Here is a 19,095-nt window from a genome sequence, read left to right on the forward strand (position 1 = left end):
GGTGACCTCTGTGCCATTATTGCAACACAACACAAAAGAAGAAAAGCTCTCCATGCTCTCAGCTGCCTCTAAATATAGTTGCTCTGCAATGACTTCATTTTTTCCTGAGCCACTAACTTCAGCTTTAAGAGAGAAAACATCCCAGGGATGTTTAACCCTCCAAGCAATGCCCATCTGGAGAGCAGAAATATCTACCCCTCCCTCTGCTGGAGTGCATCACCTTGATTTGGGACATGCCCTGCAGCAGCTTTCAGCCTGGTAGAGATGTGCTCGGCAGACAAGAGTGGACTGGGAGAACTAGGACTGCAGTGAGGGGAAGAAAGGGATCTCCAGAGCAGAAACACCAGCCATGAACACAGGGGTCCAGCACTGGAGCTTCATTGAGCTGGGATGTGTCAGGAAAGCAGCAAGAAGGTTGGAGCTGGAGGAACAAAGTGGTCTGTGCTCTCTCCAATCACCTCAGGGTAGTTAAATCTTTCTTTAATCCATGTCTTGGTCCCATGGGCCACCCTGAGGCCCACTCACCTCCATGGAGCCCAGCCTCTTCCCAGCACTGGAGCGGAGGACGAAGCCCTTTTCACAGGAAACAGTGCACATCATGTGCCTTGGGCCATCAGAGCTGCAGTTGAGGGTGGCAGCATGAGCGAGCAGTGGCCGCGTGCAAATTCCCGATCCCAGGCAGGCACCGTGGGCACAGCTGTGGAGGAGAACAGAAAAGGGATCAACCAGTGGGTCCCTGGACTTCTTCAGCAAGGAAAGGCACTCTCCATGTGGCACTTGTGTGGGATGAATGCTCGTCAGGTGCCTAGAAATGCACACCTATCCCTTGCAGCTCCAGCTTCTTCGAGGCTTCAAGTCTCTTGACAATGATGCCAGGACAGTACTTTACCCCAGCTCTGCTCTGGACTTCATCCCAGCCCCAGCCCACACCTTCCCACCAACCACCACCGTGTTCTTTCAAGCTGATGAAAGGAGACACAGAGCAACAACATTCCAAAGTTTATGCTGCCTGCACACAGGCACAGGGTGTGCACACAGCCTGGCACCAAAGGGGCTCATTGAGATAGACCAAGAGAACAAAAGGAGGGAGATGACAAGGAGAGGAGAGGCTTTGTATAACTTTTGAATCAGATATGTCAAAGATATGTATAAGACACTGGAGAAGCCACAGATGATTCTCTGACTGCAAGGAAAGGTTTGGCTACGAGGAAACCTCTGCAAATATTAGGGAATCATCCACGAGATGTTTCTCAGGTCCTGTGCAGTCCCCTTTCATAACGATACAGCTACATCACAGCCTGAGACAGAAGGCAGAAGCTGAATATACAACTGGCTCCTCAACCCCACTCATGCCACCTTCCCCTGCTCCTCAACCCCACTCATGTCACCTTCCCCCTCTGCCCTGATGGTCTTCAGCACCTCTGCTCCTCCCACAGGCAAACACAGCACTCCAAGCCTGTTCATGCCAGGCTTTTTGGGATCAAGACCATCTCAACACACACCTGTCCAGCTCTACAGTCTCAGCTGTGGCCACCAAGGTGAGATGTAGCTAAAGGGAGGAATAACCTTCCCCTCAGCACCACTGCAAGTTACAAGAGGTCCCAGGAAAGTTTGCAATGCATCACCCATCCCTTAGTTTGCAGTGTATCACCCATGTCTCCTTCTCCTCCTCACTGCAGCAGCTTCCCACTGAGGAGCAGTCATTAGAGGTACTGATTACTTTAGCATCACAATTCCATAATGAGAACCAGTGCTGGTCAAAGGGTTATGGTCTCCTTCAGTGAAATGCAGCCAGTTGATTAATTACCTGGGATGGAACTGGGACGAGACACAGGGCAATACAACAGCTCTCAGGCCCTGGTTATCCACCAGTCTGGCTTTATCTGTTACCAAGTGATATAGGTGCAACACCTGATCTTAGCCCTGCTCAGTCAGGGACAGAGGTGCTGCTGCAGCTTCAGGCAATAACTGGGGAGAGAAGGGAGGGAGCTGTACCTGAACACCTCGCTCTCCTCTGCTCCCTGCTTGGCACAGGGCTGCCAGCCATTTCCAGGCACTGCCTTTCTCCCAGCGAGGCAGAGGCCTCTGCCTCTTGCCTTTACTCAACGTTTCCAGCCAAGGATGCACAGAGCTAGAAATACCACAAAAGACACACACAAAAAAACCAACAAAAAACAAAAAAACAACAAACCCCAAAAAAATCCAAGTCGGTGCCGACGCAGACGTTAAGGGAACGCAATGTGCTGTTGACTCTGGACAAGTCCACCGAGCCAAAGACATGGTGGAAACCTGCAGGCCACAGCCCTGAAAGAGCCGGTGGGCACAGGAGGGGACCACAAAGGAGAACAAGAAGAAAGGGGCTGTTTTTTCAATGCAGACCTGTTTATGAAGTGAGAAATGGTTTCAGGGCAGCTGCTGCAAATTCTTTCACTAGCTTATATTTCCATTTGCTTCCTTTTTAAAGAATTTGTTTTATGAGTGCAGCATTTGTCAGGTCATTAGCTTCTGAGGGCATCTGTTACCAATTGTAGCCCTCTCCCCTCCCCTCCCGCAGTCACCTTCTCTGGGCAGTTGCTTTGCTCCCTGCCTGTGCCCCTGGCTCGTATTTGCTCCAGTCCTGAGTTCCACTGCCCGGTGATGGAGCCACCGTCCTAAACTTCCTTGTGTGTTTTCCTCTGGACACACATGTCCTCCTTCCAGCCTTGCTTCTCCATTCCATCCCCTTCCTCACCCCAACATGGAGATGCACCTTCCCACTAGACCAGGTTTCTCCAAGCCCCCTCCAAACTGGTGTGGAACACTTCAAGGAAGGGAGCAACCTGTGCCAAGGCCTCCCCACCCTCACAGCTGACGGTCAGGGTGTTGAGTTTTGGAGCACGTGCCCATCGCAGCATCGGCTCAGGGGTGTGCTGTGGCACCCTCTGGATGCATCCAGGCCAAGTGCTTGGTTGGAGCAGCTCTGCTGGTGCTGATGGAGGGACAGCATGTTGTCTGGGGCAGCCTTGGCAGCTGGGACAATGCTGTTATTAAATAACAATTGAATGAAGCGCTAATCCTTTTGAGCGCTACCGGGAGCATTTTGGTTTTCCACCAGTTCAGAAACCTAAGCAGCAATATGGTAGAAAGTAGATCAAGATATCAGCAAGTTTCCTATGTATTATAAATACAAAATATTATATAGGGTAGTTATGCATAAGAGATTGATAATTACAGCTCATACCAACAAAATACTTTTATGTACATCACATACGTATTCTCATGCACATGTTCTGTATGTGCATGCAGGTATATTTTAGAAATAATAGAAAAGTTTGAGTTAGAATAATTACCTTTCTCTTCATCCCCAAAGATGACTAACTTAGCACTGTTTTCTCTGTGACTAACAACACCCCATATCCAACAAATAGCCACTGGATTTTATTTTGGAAGTTATGTGAGACCGATCAGCTCAAGTTCTGAGCAGCTGTGCTCATCCTACACCTTGCTTGGTGCTGCTATTCCAGACCTCAAGAGGAGCTCACATCACTGAAAGCTGTCTGATTTTCTCAAATATATCAATAGTCTTAAAAAATATATATCAACCCTACCAGCAAATGTTACCTTGATTGCTTCCTTTACCAGCACCATCACTGCTGTCACCGCTGTACTTGGGGCCAGGACACTTTTGAGCCTGATGGTGAACAAGTGCAGGTCAGAAGAGTAAAAAAGCCCTGTGACCTGGCCCCATCATGATCCACATGCTATGCCAGGGCTCGGGTAAAGTGTTGGAATAAATAACAGCTCCCAGACCCTGGAACACCCTAACAAAGGCTGGACAAGGAAATGGTGCAGTTAGCCCAGTTCTGATCTCAGCATGAAGGAGCTCTTTCTGCTTTTGATGATAAATGAAATTCCTGTATCACAGCTGCAAACTCCTGACTTCTGCCCATTTCTGATTCAGGCCATATAAGATGTGGGACAAGCCAAAATTTTTTTACTTTTTTTCTGCCCAAGACATCAAAAAAAAATTCCACTTCTATCCCAGCATCTTTTGAAGCTCAAACTAATGATTTGTCAACAACATTTTTACAAAATACCAAGGTTTTTCTCCCTAACTTATTTCATGTCAGCACAAGCCTGCACGATGCTCTGGGCTCACCAAGTCACATAACTTATACATCAAAGGAAGTTTCAGGTCTGGAAATCTGTGAAATTTCACCTAATGATGGCCCTAACTGCTCCAGAATGGTAAGAACTTTGTTCTGAAATGGGAAAAATTCTATAAACTAGAGAAAATCTTTTCCTTTGGGATCCTTCATCCTTCTGGAATAAAAGCAGGCAGCCACTACCAGCAATAGAGCATGTTAAGCCAGCGGTGGCAAAGCTAGTATGGTAACACTGTTGTGACAAATCCCAAATTCTGAAAAGCTGAAATTTCATGTTTTACAGCACTTACTTAATGCAACTCAGAAAATACTGATGGATTTACCCACATCAAACTAAGCCAAGTCAAATGCAGTGCAGCTGCCTAAAGCATAATAAATCATCTATACATTGCTGTAGTGTCTACTCAAGCTTTCAGCCCCAAGATTGCTGCTGAAACATCCCTTATCATCAAGCTCCAGCTCTTAACAGCGGAAACTTATAAGTTCTTCTCATGGTGCGAATTTTTGAGAGAGGGGGTTATAGGAGATGTTGACAGAAAAGCAAAGGCTTTGGCCAAGTCTCCTGAAGTTAAAAGTCATCACTGCACATACTCTGGTGGAGCCTGGATTGTAACACTCAACATCAGTGAGATAAAAGGTGTTTACTCCAATGCGGTCTAGCAAAAGAGAATAGCTAGGAAATGAGAAAAGGTGTTTTGGAAATACTTGGGAATGTCTCCCTTCAGGCATGTTTCCCGTGAAGGTGAAAGGTCTCACTTTTCCAGTAAATCTGATGGCAACCATCCTTGTGGGAGCAGGCTGCGTGTACAGACCCAACGGTGGTGATGCTTCTTGATTACAATCTGCACTGAGGTTGCCATCTCAAGAAAAGGTGTTTGCTTCTCTACGTGACTCCAAAAGAAACTTGGCAAAAAATAACATCCCTGTGAGTCATCTGCTGTCATCTGCCTCAGAGACAGAGAAAAGGCACCAGTAAGACACTGAATGACCTGTTGGTCCCTCCATAGCCACAGTGGCAAAGGGGAAAAAAGAAGCAAGAGTAGATAATGTATTTCCAGACAGTTCCTTGCCATGGTTTTGTGTTGTTGTTTGCTACACTAAAATAGCTGCATAGAGGAACAGAAAATGAGGTTGAACAGGATGTCAGGTTTGGTCTAGTCACCTTCCCAACCTAAGCCAGGACAGACTGTACCCAAAGAACATCTTTATCCATATCCAATCTCCACAGGAACATATTCTACCTCATTTTCTCATCTTGTCCAGAGGAATTAATTTCTGAGCCACATCCATCACCATGAAAGACATAAAAATAGCAGAGGGATTTCAAAAGGGAGCTGCAAGCAGAAGCCATAGCTGGGCTGCAAGACTTATGCTGTAAGATTTAAAGAGGAAAAAATATTTATCATGACAGAAAGGAGATAGTGAGAGGATCTGATGGCTCTGTACAGACACAGAAAAGTTGTCTGCTGGCAGGAGGCATTCAGACCTCTCTGCAAAGGATGGAGCAAAAGCAACAACTTTCATCTTGAAATCAGAGGCACCTTCTCAGCAGAGAGGGTAACTGGATATGAGAATAGCTCAGCAGGAGAGATGGTGGACTCATCACCTCCTGCAGCTTGTGACAGGAGATAAGAGAGCCTTCTGAAGGATGCATTTAATCGAGTCCCTGTGAAAAATCCCTGTGCCTGTGTATGGCATCAGGAAGGGCAGTGCAGAATGGGGGAGACCGGCTGTAGCAGAAAACTGAGGGCTCTGCTGGCAAACCTGGGGTCCCCCAGTGCTTCCTTCCTTCTTCACTGGACATGGGGCCTCACACAAGTGATCTGTGCTCTAACTCACATTCCCTTGATGTATCAGGGGTCAGCTGTGCTTGGAACAAGTGCATCAGACTGGGTGGTCCTTTCCATGAGGTAACACCAAGCACCCTGTTTGAAAGCTGTTCAGTTACTGTGTTTGACTCAAGACCAAACTGGTGAAAAACTTGTTCTGGGAGATATTTTTAGCCCTAGGTGAGATTGGCTAGTGTCAGGGAAAGGCAGAAGACATCTTGACCACCCCCAAAAAAGCCCATATATAGAGCACTGATGTCAAGAAGCTTATTAGACTGCAGAGAGCAAATGGGATGGGGCAGTCCATGAAATGGTGCCTAGCCTCCAGGGGTTACCTGTGACACCTTCCAGCTGGACATTAATTTCAATTTTAATTTAAATTAAAATTAGTAACACATTCTACAACACAGTCTTGGCTATCAGCCAGTCAGAGACCCACAAGAGAAGTGCCAGAAGTCAACAGGCTTTGATGCTGGAGGAGGAGCACCTCTAGGGGTCTCAAAGGCAGAGGTGAGACCATTCCCCTGGAAAGGTGGTCATTAAGACCCCAGAAACATGGAATCATTTAGGCCCTGTAAAATTAAGTCCAACCATTAACCCAGCAGTGCCAAGGCCACCACTAACCCTTGTCCCCAAGTTTACATGTGTTTTAAATCCCTCCAGAGATGAGGACTCCATTCACGGGGCACCCCAAGCCAGAGACAAAGAGTCAGGATTTTACAGCCCCTTCCAACCCAAACTATTCCACATTTCTGTGAAATAAGACACCAGTGTGTCTACCCAGGGTGCCCATAAATCTTCATGCCATCACACATGCAGCTCATAAATTGACTCTGCATAAATTTGGTGCCTGGAAGAAAGAAAACAAACCAAACAAAACCTGTTTGGGAAACAGCCCTCTTTGCTGAATAAAGTTTATCAGTTGAAGAGATGTAAACAACTCCATCTAATTTTCTCTCCCTCACATCCATTTTCCATATTAGAGGAATACAAACCAGACTCCCCTTGATGCCTTACACCCACTTTTGGGGAAGCAGAGGAGGGCTTTCACACAGGAAATACAAACACAAAGCAGGTAGCCTGTTGTAGCACCTTTCCTGTGAACCCACCTAGGCATTTCCCAGCATACGTGAACATCAAATAAAACACACTAAAAATAAAAGCAAGCTAAAAATAAACATAACAGAGGAAATGAAAAATGTTCCCCTGGTTCAGTGTATAACCTGTACCAAGTTAAACAGGAGGGACTGTGGCTCAGTTTAAAAACGCAAAAAGGATGAAAGCTGGGAGACTTTGAGTCTCCTGCATGGAAACATGTTAAAAGTCTGATTTCTGTTTGACCTCATTAGGCTGTGACTGGGAGCAGAATGCAGAGACAACCCCTGATCTGCTGGCAGAGACAGCAGAGAGGGGTTTCCTGGTGGTGGCAGTGAGGACACTGTGCTGCTTTGGCCTGCAAGCTCTCTGCCAACCTTCAGCACCTTGAGTGGGTCCAAAAGCAAATGGTGACACTTTCTTCAAAACCAGTACATACTTTTCCAGAGTCAAACACCCATTCCATCCTGACCTGGAGAAATCTGCATTTCATCAGCATAAACACGATCTCTATGTTTTTCCTAGCCTGCAAAGCACTGTCAGATCCTTCAAGATGAAGGATGCTACAAAAATACCAACCTGTCATGTATTTATTATTTTGGCAATCAGCATTTCTAGGCTGAAGGCAGGAAACCTCATTTCTTTGTTGCTTTTGTTACTGTCCTTTCTCAGGTTATTTTAGGAAAGCCTTCACACGCACGTACTGTGTATATGAGGCTGGGTGCGTGCAAACGGCCACTTCAGCTCTCTACAGGGAGAACATGGATGTTCTGTGATCTTTTACAGTCAAAGGGCTCTCAGCCTCCAAAGATTTTCTATTCCTCAATTTTTATAGGGAATTTTCCCCCCTGCCCACTGCCAGAGTCCACCTACCTTATACGAAATGAATTGTTAACCTTTACAAATACTGCAACACATTACTTTTGGAGATAGATTGGATTTTTAAAATATAACAAAGGGGGAATACTTGAATGTTTCCTGACTTAACAGAGGCAGATCCTTTATTATTAGTGTGGCTACTCCATTCTGTAAGCCTAGCCCCCTGCCCTGAATATTCAAGGCTTTAATTCTGAAGATCAATACTCTAAAAGAATTTTCTATTCTGAAAATTCTGGGAATCTGATTTACTTTGAGTATTTGCTAAGGGTGTATGCATATCCTGCAATTCAGCATATTGCTGCTAAGTCAAGGCCAGGGGGAGCCCATGGGAGGGCAACAAGAGACACAAGGGTTCTGCTGTGCCCCTGGAAAAGGGACACAGCTTGGTGTGCTTTGGCAATATGGAACTGGCTTGTTCTTCAGCTATAATGAGACTTTTATGAGGAAAACATCTATTTTCCTCTCTATTTGCCCCTATATGGGCATCTCCTCATCCCCAGTCAATGCTCAGCTGTGTCCAGTGAGTCTTTTCCTCTTTGCAGTCACTTCTCAGGGGAAGGGGGAAGCTCTCAAGCAACAAGAATGCAAGATTATTTTAAGGGATGAGAAAACGTAATTGAAAAACCACATCAGTTGGCCAGGGTCTTAGAAGCATGTGGGTACATTGCTGTAACAGCCACCATGAGGAAACATGCTGCATTTCAGGTGAACACTGATCTTTTAATGTAAGGTTGAGAATAATATTTATACACTGACTCACTAAGATTTATGTTTCTGTATAAATCACACATGCACTTAAAAAAAAAAAAAAAAAGTAAAAAGCAACTTCAGGATATTCATGGCTTACAGAACTCTCCATAAATCAATTGTACCACAATCCCACAGGCTTTAAGACAAACACATGCACACACTCATTTGTTATCAGGGATGTTCACCCATCCAGGCCATCAACAGAAGGAGCAGGACAAAAACAGTGATGAGATGACCCTAGACAAAGCCCCTCTGTGCTTAAGAACCCCAGAGCTCCAGCAAAGCTCAACTCAAAAATCAGTATTCCCAGTGGTGTGGTTTGAGTAACTGGCCTAACTGGAGCCCTGGATCAGCACATGTGTGTAGCTTCAGGGGGCCTGGGATCCAAAAGTAAAGCCAGACTTGGCAGGTTTAAAGTGCTGAGGCTGCATTGGCATTATCACCACACTCAACAGGGCAGTGTGAGACCCAGTGAGGGGCCTGGATAGACCAGGAGTGACGACAAAGCAGGTGAGGAGAGCTTCATTCCCACCCTTCTCAGCATGGGGAAGACCGGAATGGATGGAGATGGAGATTGTAAAGCAAGTGCTGAAGAAGCCAATGCTTCAGCTTTAACAAAAACTCCAAGTGATAGCTTCTCAGCCATTTTCAATCTTCTCATGACTTTCCCACCAGGAATCAGTCCCTGAGCGCAGTTTTGGACAGATGCAGAGGCCATGCACAAAACCTGGTTCCTGCCTTTGTATTCCCTGAAGCAAGATAACTAAATCAAGATTCAATACAGTAGATCTTCCAACAATACCTCAAAAGCCATCTGAGGATGGTCACAAAGCAGTCAATGAGAAGATAAACCCACCAGAATTCAAACACCAATTCCCAGAGGACACGAGTAACCAGGACACGTGCCCTGGGGAGACCATCCATACCTGTAGCCCTCCTCGTGCTGCAGGAGGCAGGTGCTGAGGGGGTCAGAGGAGCCAGGCTGAGCCAAGGTCCGCAAGGCCACGGCTGCAATGCCCACAAGTGCAGAGGAGAAGTTGAAAAGCACTGAAGCAACCTGGGGGGATGGGTCCTCCTGGCTATGGGTCACGTTGATGATGAGGGGGTTGTGCTGACACGACAGCTCGTACATCCCTGTGAGATAAGGCAAAGAAAGAAGTGACTAGTCCAGCTCCAGGGATTTGCTTTTGGTTTACATCTGCTCCCCACACCTGCCAACAGAGCAGCTTGGAAGGCAGAAGATCCTGCAAGGCAGGGCAGGGGACAGCAGTGGGAGATCCCAGCTGTGGTGGTGGCTCTGGGTGTCCCTGTTGGTGTCACAGCCCATAGGTTGCTCACCCAAAGAGCGGTTCTGTCCGTCTGTGTCAGTCAGCTGCACGCCAACCACCGGCTTGTGCTGCTGGCTTGGGACAGTGCCAGAGGAGGCCAGGAAGAGCAGGAGGGAGGTGGGCACTGCAGGTCTCTCAAAGCAAACCTAGGAAAGAGGGCAGGAGACACTCTGAGGGCAGGCACACCAAATAGAACTTCTCAGAGCCCCTATAGGCAAGGGAGAGAAAGAGGGAGCAGTAGAACAGCAGGAACTGGCATAAGAGACCAGAGACCTTGCAGGGCTGCAAATGGGTGCAAAGGTGGGGAGATAGGGAGGGGGAAGGAAGGGAGGCAAAACAGTCCTTTCCCTCTGAATTTCCTTTCTGCCTTCCACTAGCCTTCTCCTCACATATTCAGTCCCACCTTGACATAAATTTGCAGCATCTTCACAGCATCTGCATTTGCTACTCTTGAAATTGAGCAAGACCTGGGTAGCCTTTTTCCTGCTCCCCCTTCACCAGGCTCGGACTCCCACCCCACACAGAGCTGGCCAGGCAAGTGAGGCACCCAGAGACAACAGCTATCAGCCTTGCCACCAAAATATTTCCAAAAAAAAAAAAAAAAACCCTCAAAAAAAGACAAAAAACAAAACAAGCCCAAAGAATGTCACCAGTACCCGTTGTGACAACAAACTGTCCACCAGGCTACATGTGGAAAGATTCATGGGAAGAAGCCTTGCCTGCTAGGAGAGCCAGCAGCTTGCTACTTGTCTACAACCCTGAAGGCAGCTGGAAGTAGGTGGGAAACTCATGGCATCAATCATGGCAGTGCAGATGTTCTTTGGAAGTAAGAAGACAGAAATGTTTTTCTCCCCTCCCTGGTACCCCCCCTTCCCCCAGTGCTGAGATGTGTTTTGATCCAGATCCACCCGATACAGTGTTTTTATGGAATGCTGGCGTGGTGGAAGCTCAGAAATTCGAGGCAAAGGTGTATTTGGAAAGAAGACAAGTACTGGCTGGCCAGGCACAGCCCAAGGAGCAGACTGTGGGAACGGAGGGGACAACCATGCAATTTGTGATGGCAGCCTAGCCTCAGGGTGCTTTATGCCACGTCAGGCATTGTTCACACATGGGAAAACCTTGGGCTTCAGCCCAGGGGTCCCACCCTGCAGGGAGGTGCTCATCAGCAAAAGCCCCATGAGCAAGGCCCCACTGCTGTCTCCTTGCTCCCTTAGCCAGGGCTTGCTTGCTTACAGGGCTGCCTGGCTGCAAGGAGTGGACCAGAGGGCTCAAATTTTTTTTATTTGCTATATCCTGTCTCCCTTGGTGAAATAAGTGGGGAAGAAGGAAAAGAAACAGGAAAGCAAGGAGAGAGGAAAAGAGAGAGAGAAGAGCCAGCAGCACTCACAAACAAGGAGCCCACCAGGACAGAGCTACAGCTGCAAAGTGCCAAGGACCTGGATGATTTTAACCCAACCTCCAAGTGTGCTTCCTCAGGAGAGGAGAGGGAGTTGGAGTAGTGGGGTGAGGCTTTCCCTGGACTACACATCTTGCAGTGGAGAGTTCAGTCTTTCCCTTCCTACAGTGCATCTCCATAAGGGTGAAAGGCACTGGCCTCAAGTTAGGCTAATAGCAGCTGCCTTGATTAACATCCCAATCCTTTTCAATACATATTATGTGCTTGGCCACAGCAGGCTATCTTCTTAATTTTTCTCCCTCCCTCTCCCCCCTTCTTTAATTTCCTGCATTACACATCCTGACTTGCTTACAAGTGATTTTAATGTCTTTCCTCATCAGGTGTATTAAAAACTGAGAACAAAGCATGGCTGGAGATCTGCGAATTGTAACGATTCTCATGTGCAGACAGACCCAAGGGGCACAGAGACACATACCTCTTGCCCAAAGCCTAATTACAGCATGACAGTGAGCATGGTAAAACACTGGCACCGGTTTTCCAGGACAGCTGTGGATCCTTGGAAACATTTAAGGTCTGCTGGGGCTCTGAGCAATCTGGTCTAGTGGAAGATGTCTCTGCTCATGGCAGTGGGATTTGAACTAGAGGGCATTTAAGCTCCTTTCCAACCCTGACCATTCCATGATCCTTTGACCCAGCCACTCCCCTTGCTCATTGCCACCTCTTCAGAAATGCTGCAGGAAGTGATTCCTACCATCTGATGAGTTCTGTGATGCAGCTCTAACCCAGGAGATGCAGATGCAACAGCTTTAAAATGGCCCTGGGAGGTGGTGGACACCCAACACTCCGTGCACATGGGTTCACATGTGCATCAACAGCACCATTCCTGTCTGGGCAGGCAGCTGTGCTAGGCAAATTGTCAACAAAAAGCCATCTTTCCTAAGCCAATATGTTACCAATCAGGCCAACTCTTAAAAAAAAAAAAAGGCATATTTATTACTAGTCCATAAATAATTTTATGGGCGGAAAATAATAGCACTCCTAGAGAGAGCACGGAGAACCAGTAATGAAAGTCTTTAGTATAAACATCCATAGAGGAAGAGAACTGACCACAAGCTCCAATAAAACTCTAACATGTTTCAACCCCTGCTGAGAAGTGGAAAGCAAGCTTTCATCTAGGTAAGGCCAAGGGGGAGGATTACTGCTTTCTCCTTAGCAAAGGAAGAAAGGAGGCAGGTTTAGTCATGGCCAGAGACTGAAGCCACTAAGTGGGTTGTGAGCACACAGACAAGGAAGAGAGGGGAAATTAGAAGAAGGTTAAAGGAAGTTGTTTTGGAGAGACAGAGGACCTCAGAGCAGTACCCATGCTTACTGACTGAGGTTTGATGATTCACCAAGTTGTCTGAGCATCTGGGGAAAGAGGCCTTCTCTAGAGAACCTCAAACAAAACAGGGCAAGCTGCCCCTCAGAGTGCAGAGGGAGCCAGAGCCCGGCTTTCCAGCAACACCAGGCAGCAGCCACAAAACCTCTAAACTGTGCCTGTGGTCAGAAACCCAATGCTGTAAAAATCCCAGTGGCCTATCCCTCAGGCCTCCTCTGTCCCCCTCCTTTACCTGCTGGGACAGAGGGGTTTGACCCTGCCAGGGGCAGCCCCCAAGCCCCTGTTGGGCTGCAGGACCAGTGTCCTGGGGCACAAAAGTGCCACCCCTGCTTTGGAGTCATCAGAAGGACCTGTGTGCCACAGCTGGCACTCCTCAGGATGGCAGAGGATATCCTGCTGCCCTCTGCTGCTCTCCCCAGCTAGGGGAACAAAGGCAACTAGGACTTTAACACAGCCTGTGCCTACCCTTTGGGGGTGTTAAAGCACAGCTTGACTGAATGGGAGAGTCAGGAGCAAATTGTTTCTCAGCCTCGAGGCATTTCTGTGGTATTTTGGTTTCATGCACCGTCCTTCTCCTGGCAATCTGCCCCAGGATGCTGCTCACAGTGGGAGTGGGGCAACCAGGTAAAGATACAGACACAGGTATTTTGGGACTTACAAAGAGTACTATGGCATATGGAGTACTACATGAGTAGTTTTAAAGGTTGCTGTAGCTCCTACAGGAAAGAAAAGGATGGGTTTTGTGACCAGAGCTGGGTAAAGACAAACAAATCCTTTGTGCCTGACCATACACCCTCACTTACCTTGAGCCAAACACCCTCATCTCCCAAGAGCATCTTCTCATTTGGTTCCTGGGCATTCTCTTGGCTGGGAGTACAGGGAAACCAAGCAGCCTCCAAAAGGTCCTTTGGCACCTCATGAGGGTGGGATTTACATACCTGAAAGGAGAGATTTATTTCAACCCAGAAGGTTACAAGGAAAGGAGAGGAAAACAGCACCTACAAAATCTTCAAGGAAGATTCAACAAGCGTTGAGAAGGACCCCAGGGTGGCTCCTAGCATGAAGACAGTTAGGATGTGGCTTCCTAAGAGACATCTCAGTGCCCACACATGTGCACAGAAGACCTTTGCCATTTTGGGGTGCTGTAAATGTGTCGTTTAAGCATCTCATGGTGTCTCTGGGGCGGAGTAACAAACAATGAGCCAAGCTGTGAGCTGGTAGGTGGGACCACAGCATCCTAATTTTGGCTGGGCTCATGAGATACAAAGGTGTGATTCATTTGCCTGAATAACACTCTTCTGTTCCATTCAATGCCCTGTGGCATCCCAGACATCCCCACAGACCTGGCAGATAAAACCTGGGAGATACAGGTGTCATTGTAAAGGAACAGACACCTGAGCCCAAGGTACCTCATTAGACATGTATGTCTGGGCAGTTTAATCATGCTGCAGGTCTCAAGAAGATCGTTCCTCATATCAAGTCAGTAGAAACACATGTGGAAAGGGCTAAATATGATCTCTTTACATATTTCTTGCCTTTCTTCAGCTTGCTAGGAAAGAACATACACACCACGTTAACACCAATCAGGAAAAATCCCCTCCAGGCTCTGCTCCAAAGCCCGTATGAAAGATGGGAATTCTCCCATTGATTTTTCCTTGGCTTCAGATCAGAGGGCTTGGGAGCAGTACAGATGCTGATGTCTGTGTGATTTCATCCTTTCAGGCCCTGACTTTATAAGGTATTAGACTTACAGGATTTTTTTTAAGCCAACAGTGGGACAAGTCACATGCTCCAAGGTGAGCATTTGGCTGCTGGGATGGGGTGGTCACTGTTCAGTGAAATGCATGGCTGGGGGAGGTGCTCCCTGCCAGGATGAAACACCTCTCCATGAACTGCAGTTCCTGAACTCAAGGGCTGATGCAAGAGGAGTGTGAGAAATGCCCAGGCCTTCCACTCAGTCCCTGGTTGGGAAAGGTAGTAATCAATGAATGCTTCCAGAGCTGATTTTGTTTGTGCCTACCCCAGCACACATTTTGCCAGAAAAGTTTTTTGGTTTTTTTTTTTGTCAATAACTTCACTCACCTTCACAACAGGCTCTCCAGTGACTAAGGAAGCAGGGCAGGACTTTGCATCTTGTAGGGAGGCATAGGCTTTCACTGCCCACAGATCCACATATCCCTCAGGAGTGTGTGGACCACAGTCCAGCATGCTGCTTTTTATCTCGAAGGGCTCACACACACCATCCCCATCATGAATGTAGCACAGGCTTGGCTCCCCTGCAGGGAGAACAGGAATGAGCTGCTTACAAACCAGGCTCCAGGCACACACACCTCCTCCCATTATAAGGGGTTTGCTGTCTCATTAGCCTGGGGTTTTCCCACCACAAGATCCATGGAGCACTCCAGCTGCAAATCCCAGTTCTGCTGCAATGAGGTGCACAGCCCCTGCCCTAAGGAGCAGTGTGAATAATGTACAGTTTTGACTCATGCCTCAAAAGGAGTCAATCCATTTGTACCTGTCTCAATCCAGTTGGACTCACCGACACAGCTGAAGCCTTTTTCCTTTTTACACTTCCTGGAACAACCATCTCCATCCAGCAAGTCACCATCATCACATTCCTCCTCCAGGCTCCTAAGAGGGAAACAGCCAAATGTATCATTACCCCCTTTGACTCAACACCCCTGTGCTCCTGCCCAGTTATAAGTGAGGACCCCTTATCTTGGTTCTATTTCCACAGAAGCAGTTCAAAAGGAAGTACCACACATGGAATTCAATAGAGCAAACACCTTGCCAGGGGATAAAAAGAGGTTAAAATCACAGCATTTGGGAGCAGACATGATTGTACTGTGACTTTGCTGTAAGACCCAAGGCAAGAACTATGGGAGAATAGAAGAAGCAGAGAACTAAGCATCAGGAAGACCTGTTTCTGGAGAAAGCAAATGTTGGAGAAGGAAGGAGGTTGTGAAAGGGGGCTGGGGTTTCAGTGGGAGCTGAAGAAGGAGGCAGGAGAAGGGAGAGACAGAAGGTTCCACTCCCTTTTGCCATCCTGCTGAGAAAACTGGTTTCCAATGAAAGTGATCCTGAGTATCCTGGAAGTCTGAAAAAGCTCAGATAAGGAAACCTGAAATAATTATCTCCCAGGCAGAGCAGGCGAAGCATTGGGCTCTCTCAATGTAGAGCTGGTGCATCCCTCATTATCTGGGGTCTCTGAGCAGAGACTGGACAGCTCTCCAAAGACACTACGCTGTGTGGGACTGTGCTTCTTGCAGAACTTACTCCTGCAAAAAGTTATACTGCCCACTTCCAAAGGAAGATCCTTTGGGTTGAACTCTACAACAGTTTGCTGAGATGGGCCAGAATCCAAGCACTGAATCAAGAAGAGAGGATGTTCAGGTTGGACCCCTCATGCAGACCATGCCTCTCAGAAGCTCCATCTCCTATGCGTACAGCACTTAACAAAACACAAGCTCTACAGCTCAGTCTGCTGGAGGGATTTTGGCAGCATCTTCAGCCATGTACCCATGCATGGAGGACCCACCTGCTGCTTCTCTTTGGGGCAGGATGACCTGACAGCTTAAAGAACTTCAGCTGAGAGCCTGAGATTTTCAACTTACGTGGTCACCTTCCCATCCCCACAGTAGGGTGTTCCATGCACGTGGATGAGCGGTGGGGAGGCTTCTCCTGAGGTTGTCCCAGAGACTACCTGCACCTGGTAGTGGTACACCTGCCCAGGTGTGACTTCCCTGCAGGAACAGAGAGAACTGGAGGGAACAGCAACATCTGCAACACCGAGATTTGCTCACCACAACTATAGGCATCACTATATATCCATGCAGTATCACAATCTGATGTGTCTTCATACTCTGCCAGAGGCAGAGCCTGTGGGAAGAGAGTCTCTTTTAGGTCACACTGATTGTTTCCCAAGGGTCTGAGCTGGGGAGAAGTGGTATTAGCTTGAGTAATCATTTTACTCCTTGTATTGATGGGGGAAATGTAATTTTATGGGTTATATTGATGGGGAAAATGTTTCTGGGTTTAATAAGCTCCTTCCAGTTAACCTAGGCTCAAGGGTTGTTCTAGCATGGTGGGTCTGCCACACACTTGATCATTGGCACTGGAGTGGGAGGACAGGAGGATAAACAAAAGCAGAAGCAAAACCATCCAGGGATTCAAAGAGAGAAGACACAAGGAGGTAATAAAAGCAGACCCAGCCACCCGTTCAGCCCAAGACAGAGCAGCTGTGTGACTCACGTGTCGATGAACTGGCGGTGTGCCTGCAGGGGGGTGGCTGGGGACCCGTCTGCAAACGGGGGGTCACGGAGCACCCGGTACTGGATCAGCCTGCAGGCCGAGCACAGGGAGCTGTGGGGCCTGGAGGTCAGCAGGGCTGTGTCTATCTCCATCCTCTCGTCAAAGGTATAGATTTTAACTCCAGACATCTTTTTAGGGATATTGAGCTTCACAGTAAAGGGGACATCACAGAAGGTGTCCAGGGGGCCCAGGTGGATGGACTCCCCCTGCTCTGTCAGGATTTCAATGTCAGACAGCGCCTTGGGAGAGCCCGTGGAGAGGTACGTGGTCCAGAGGGTGAGAGAATCGGGGTAGACAGGGCGCAGGAAGCGCAGCTCCAGGATGCAGCCATCGGGCTGGGGGCACGGCACGGTCATGTTCATGTCGTACAAGTGCAGCTCCGGACTCCAGGCCTGCAGACTGGGCTCACAGGGCTGATCCACATCTGGAGGACCTGGGATAAGGAGGAAGCTGGTGAAAACCAGGGTACCGGGCTACAACTGCGCACCTGTGTGGGTTTACACCCACTACAGGCATGTTCTAGACCTGGTGGCACCTGCCCTAACATTTGGAAAGTAATAATCCTTGCTGGTCTCCCAGCTCCTGGGTACTTGCACATATGCACAAGGCTCAGCAGACCTGGTGTCTCACAGCCCTCTCAGATGGGAACAATGGTATCCACACTGCAGCTGGACACAGTGTGAAGATCTAGGGACAGCCTAGACACAGCTGAGGAATGTGACACTTGCTCTGTAGCCCCACAGGTACAGAAACTTTGCCAAGGGCACCTGAACACTCCAAGCAGAGCAGAGACTGAAGCTTTGCACAAGCACTTGCTGGGACAGGTCACAGTCAGGAAGGGCCCAGGTCCAAAGCAGGGAAGAAGGTCTGGAAGGCTGTTTGCCAGAAGAACCGCCAGGACAGTTCCCAGGCTAACCCCAGAGCCCCAGCTTGCCTCCCCTGATGGTGGATCAGCACTCAGCAAGAGAAATGGAGTGCTGGCCTTTCAGACACAGAAATCATCACTGGAATTTTATCATTCTGTAGCAGAAGTACCCTTGTCTTCATTATCCACTGGAAGCATTTCTTAGGGCCCAGCACCAATTCAAAGCTTTCACCCATTTAAGTCTAAAAGTTTCTGCAACCTACAAACTCTCTTTTTATCGGAGCAAACAAGCACTTGTGATAACTACAGACACACAGAACCACATCTCTGGCTCTGCATGGTTCAGCAGCAGCACATGCACCTCACACAGCTCCCAGAATCAGCTCCCCTGCTCTCCTGCCTCCCCCACCCTGCTCTTGGAGTAACTGAGGCAGCAAGAAAAGCCCAAGAGCTCCTCTGGCAGCTGTGTGACCCTGAAAGTCACCACTGTGCCCACAAAGTGGGTCTGTAAACCAACATCTGGGTCTCAGCACAAGAGAGAGTGTAATGCCTGGCTGCTGTGGGTCCTGCTAGGGAGGAATAGTCTGCCCAGGGCTTGGCATAGACTCAGTGGGACTCAGCACAGAGCTCCTCCTGCTCTCTTTGGACAAGACTGCATTAAAGTCTGGGAATGTCCCTAAGGTTTTGAATGAGGTCCCAAGATCTATATTTTAGGAGTGATTTCATTTAAATGCTCCTCTCTTTGGTCAGTATCTCTCAACAACACCTGTCTGAACAATGATTTGGGTTAATATTGGGGTGCCAGTCAGTTTGTTCAAAGCCATGGCCATTACCAGCTTTTCCCTGGGCACCAAGAAGTTCTTCCTGCACTACAGAAACTGATGCTCTAAAAGAAAAGGGAAAAAAAATTAATTCTTTTCCTTGTACCAGAAAGATTCTGTCTGGGGACTCACAGACAAGAAAAGAGAGGAGACATTTACCTTCTGCTTCTTCTGGGGTCCAGTAGCCAGAGGAATCACAGACCCGAGGGGAAGAGGCCTCGTGCACGTACTGACGGAAGGTGCCATCCTCAGCACAGCTGTCACAGAGCGTGTCCTGCTCCCTGCTGACAGAGCACAG

The 19,095-nt window shown here is 48.0% G+C and overlaps 1 protein-coding gene across 1 annotated transcript in view; it reads right to left on the reverse strand.

The window, feature by feature from the left end:
* PAPPA2 (pappalysin 2) overlaps positions 1 to 16,909 on the reverse strand; it is a 49,605-nt gene extending 32,696 nt beyond the window's left edge. Inside the window, exons 1-8 of the mRNA XM_033516445.1 lie at positions 16,902 to 16,909; positions 16,415 to 16,543; positions 15,340 to 15,431; positions 14,883 to 15,076; positions 13,604 to 13,738; positions 10,037 to 10,172; positions 9,625 to 9,832; positions 526 to 697 (exon numbers count right to left, since the gene is read on the reverse strand). Coding sequence (XP_033372336.1) covers positions 526 to 697; positions 9,625 to 9,832; positions 10,037 to 10,172; positions 13,604 to 13,738; positions 14,883 to 15,076; positions 15,340 to 15,431; positions 16,415 to 16,543; positions 16,902 to 16,909 — 1,074 coding nt within the window. The remainder of the gene's footprint in view (positions 1 to 525; positions 698 to 9,624; positions 9,833 to 10,036; positions 10,173 to 13,603; positions 13,739 to 14,882; positions 15,077 to 15,339; positions 15,432 to 16,414; positions 16,544 to 16,901) is intronic.
* Between the last annotated feature and the right edge of the window lie 2,186 nt (positions 16,910 to 19,095).

This window comes from Parus major, chromosome 8, assembly GCF_001522545.3.
Source record: "Parus major isolate Abel chromosome 8, Parus_major1.1, whole genome shotgun sequence".
NCBI classification, from domain to species: Eukaryota; Metazoa; Chordata; class Aves; order Passeriformes; family Paridae; genus Parus; species Parus major.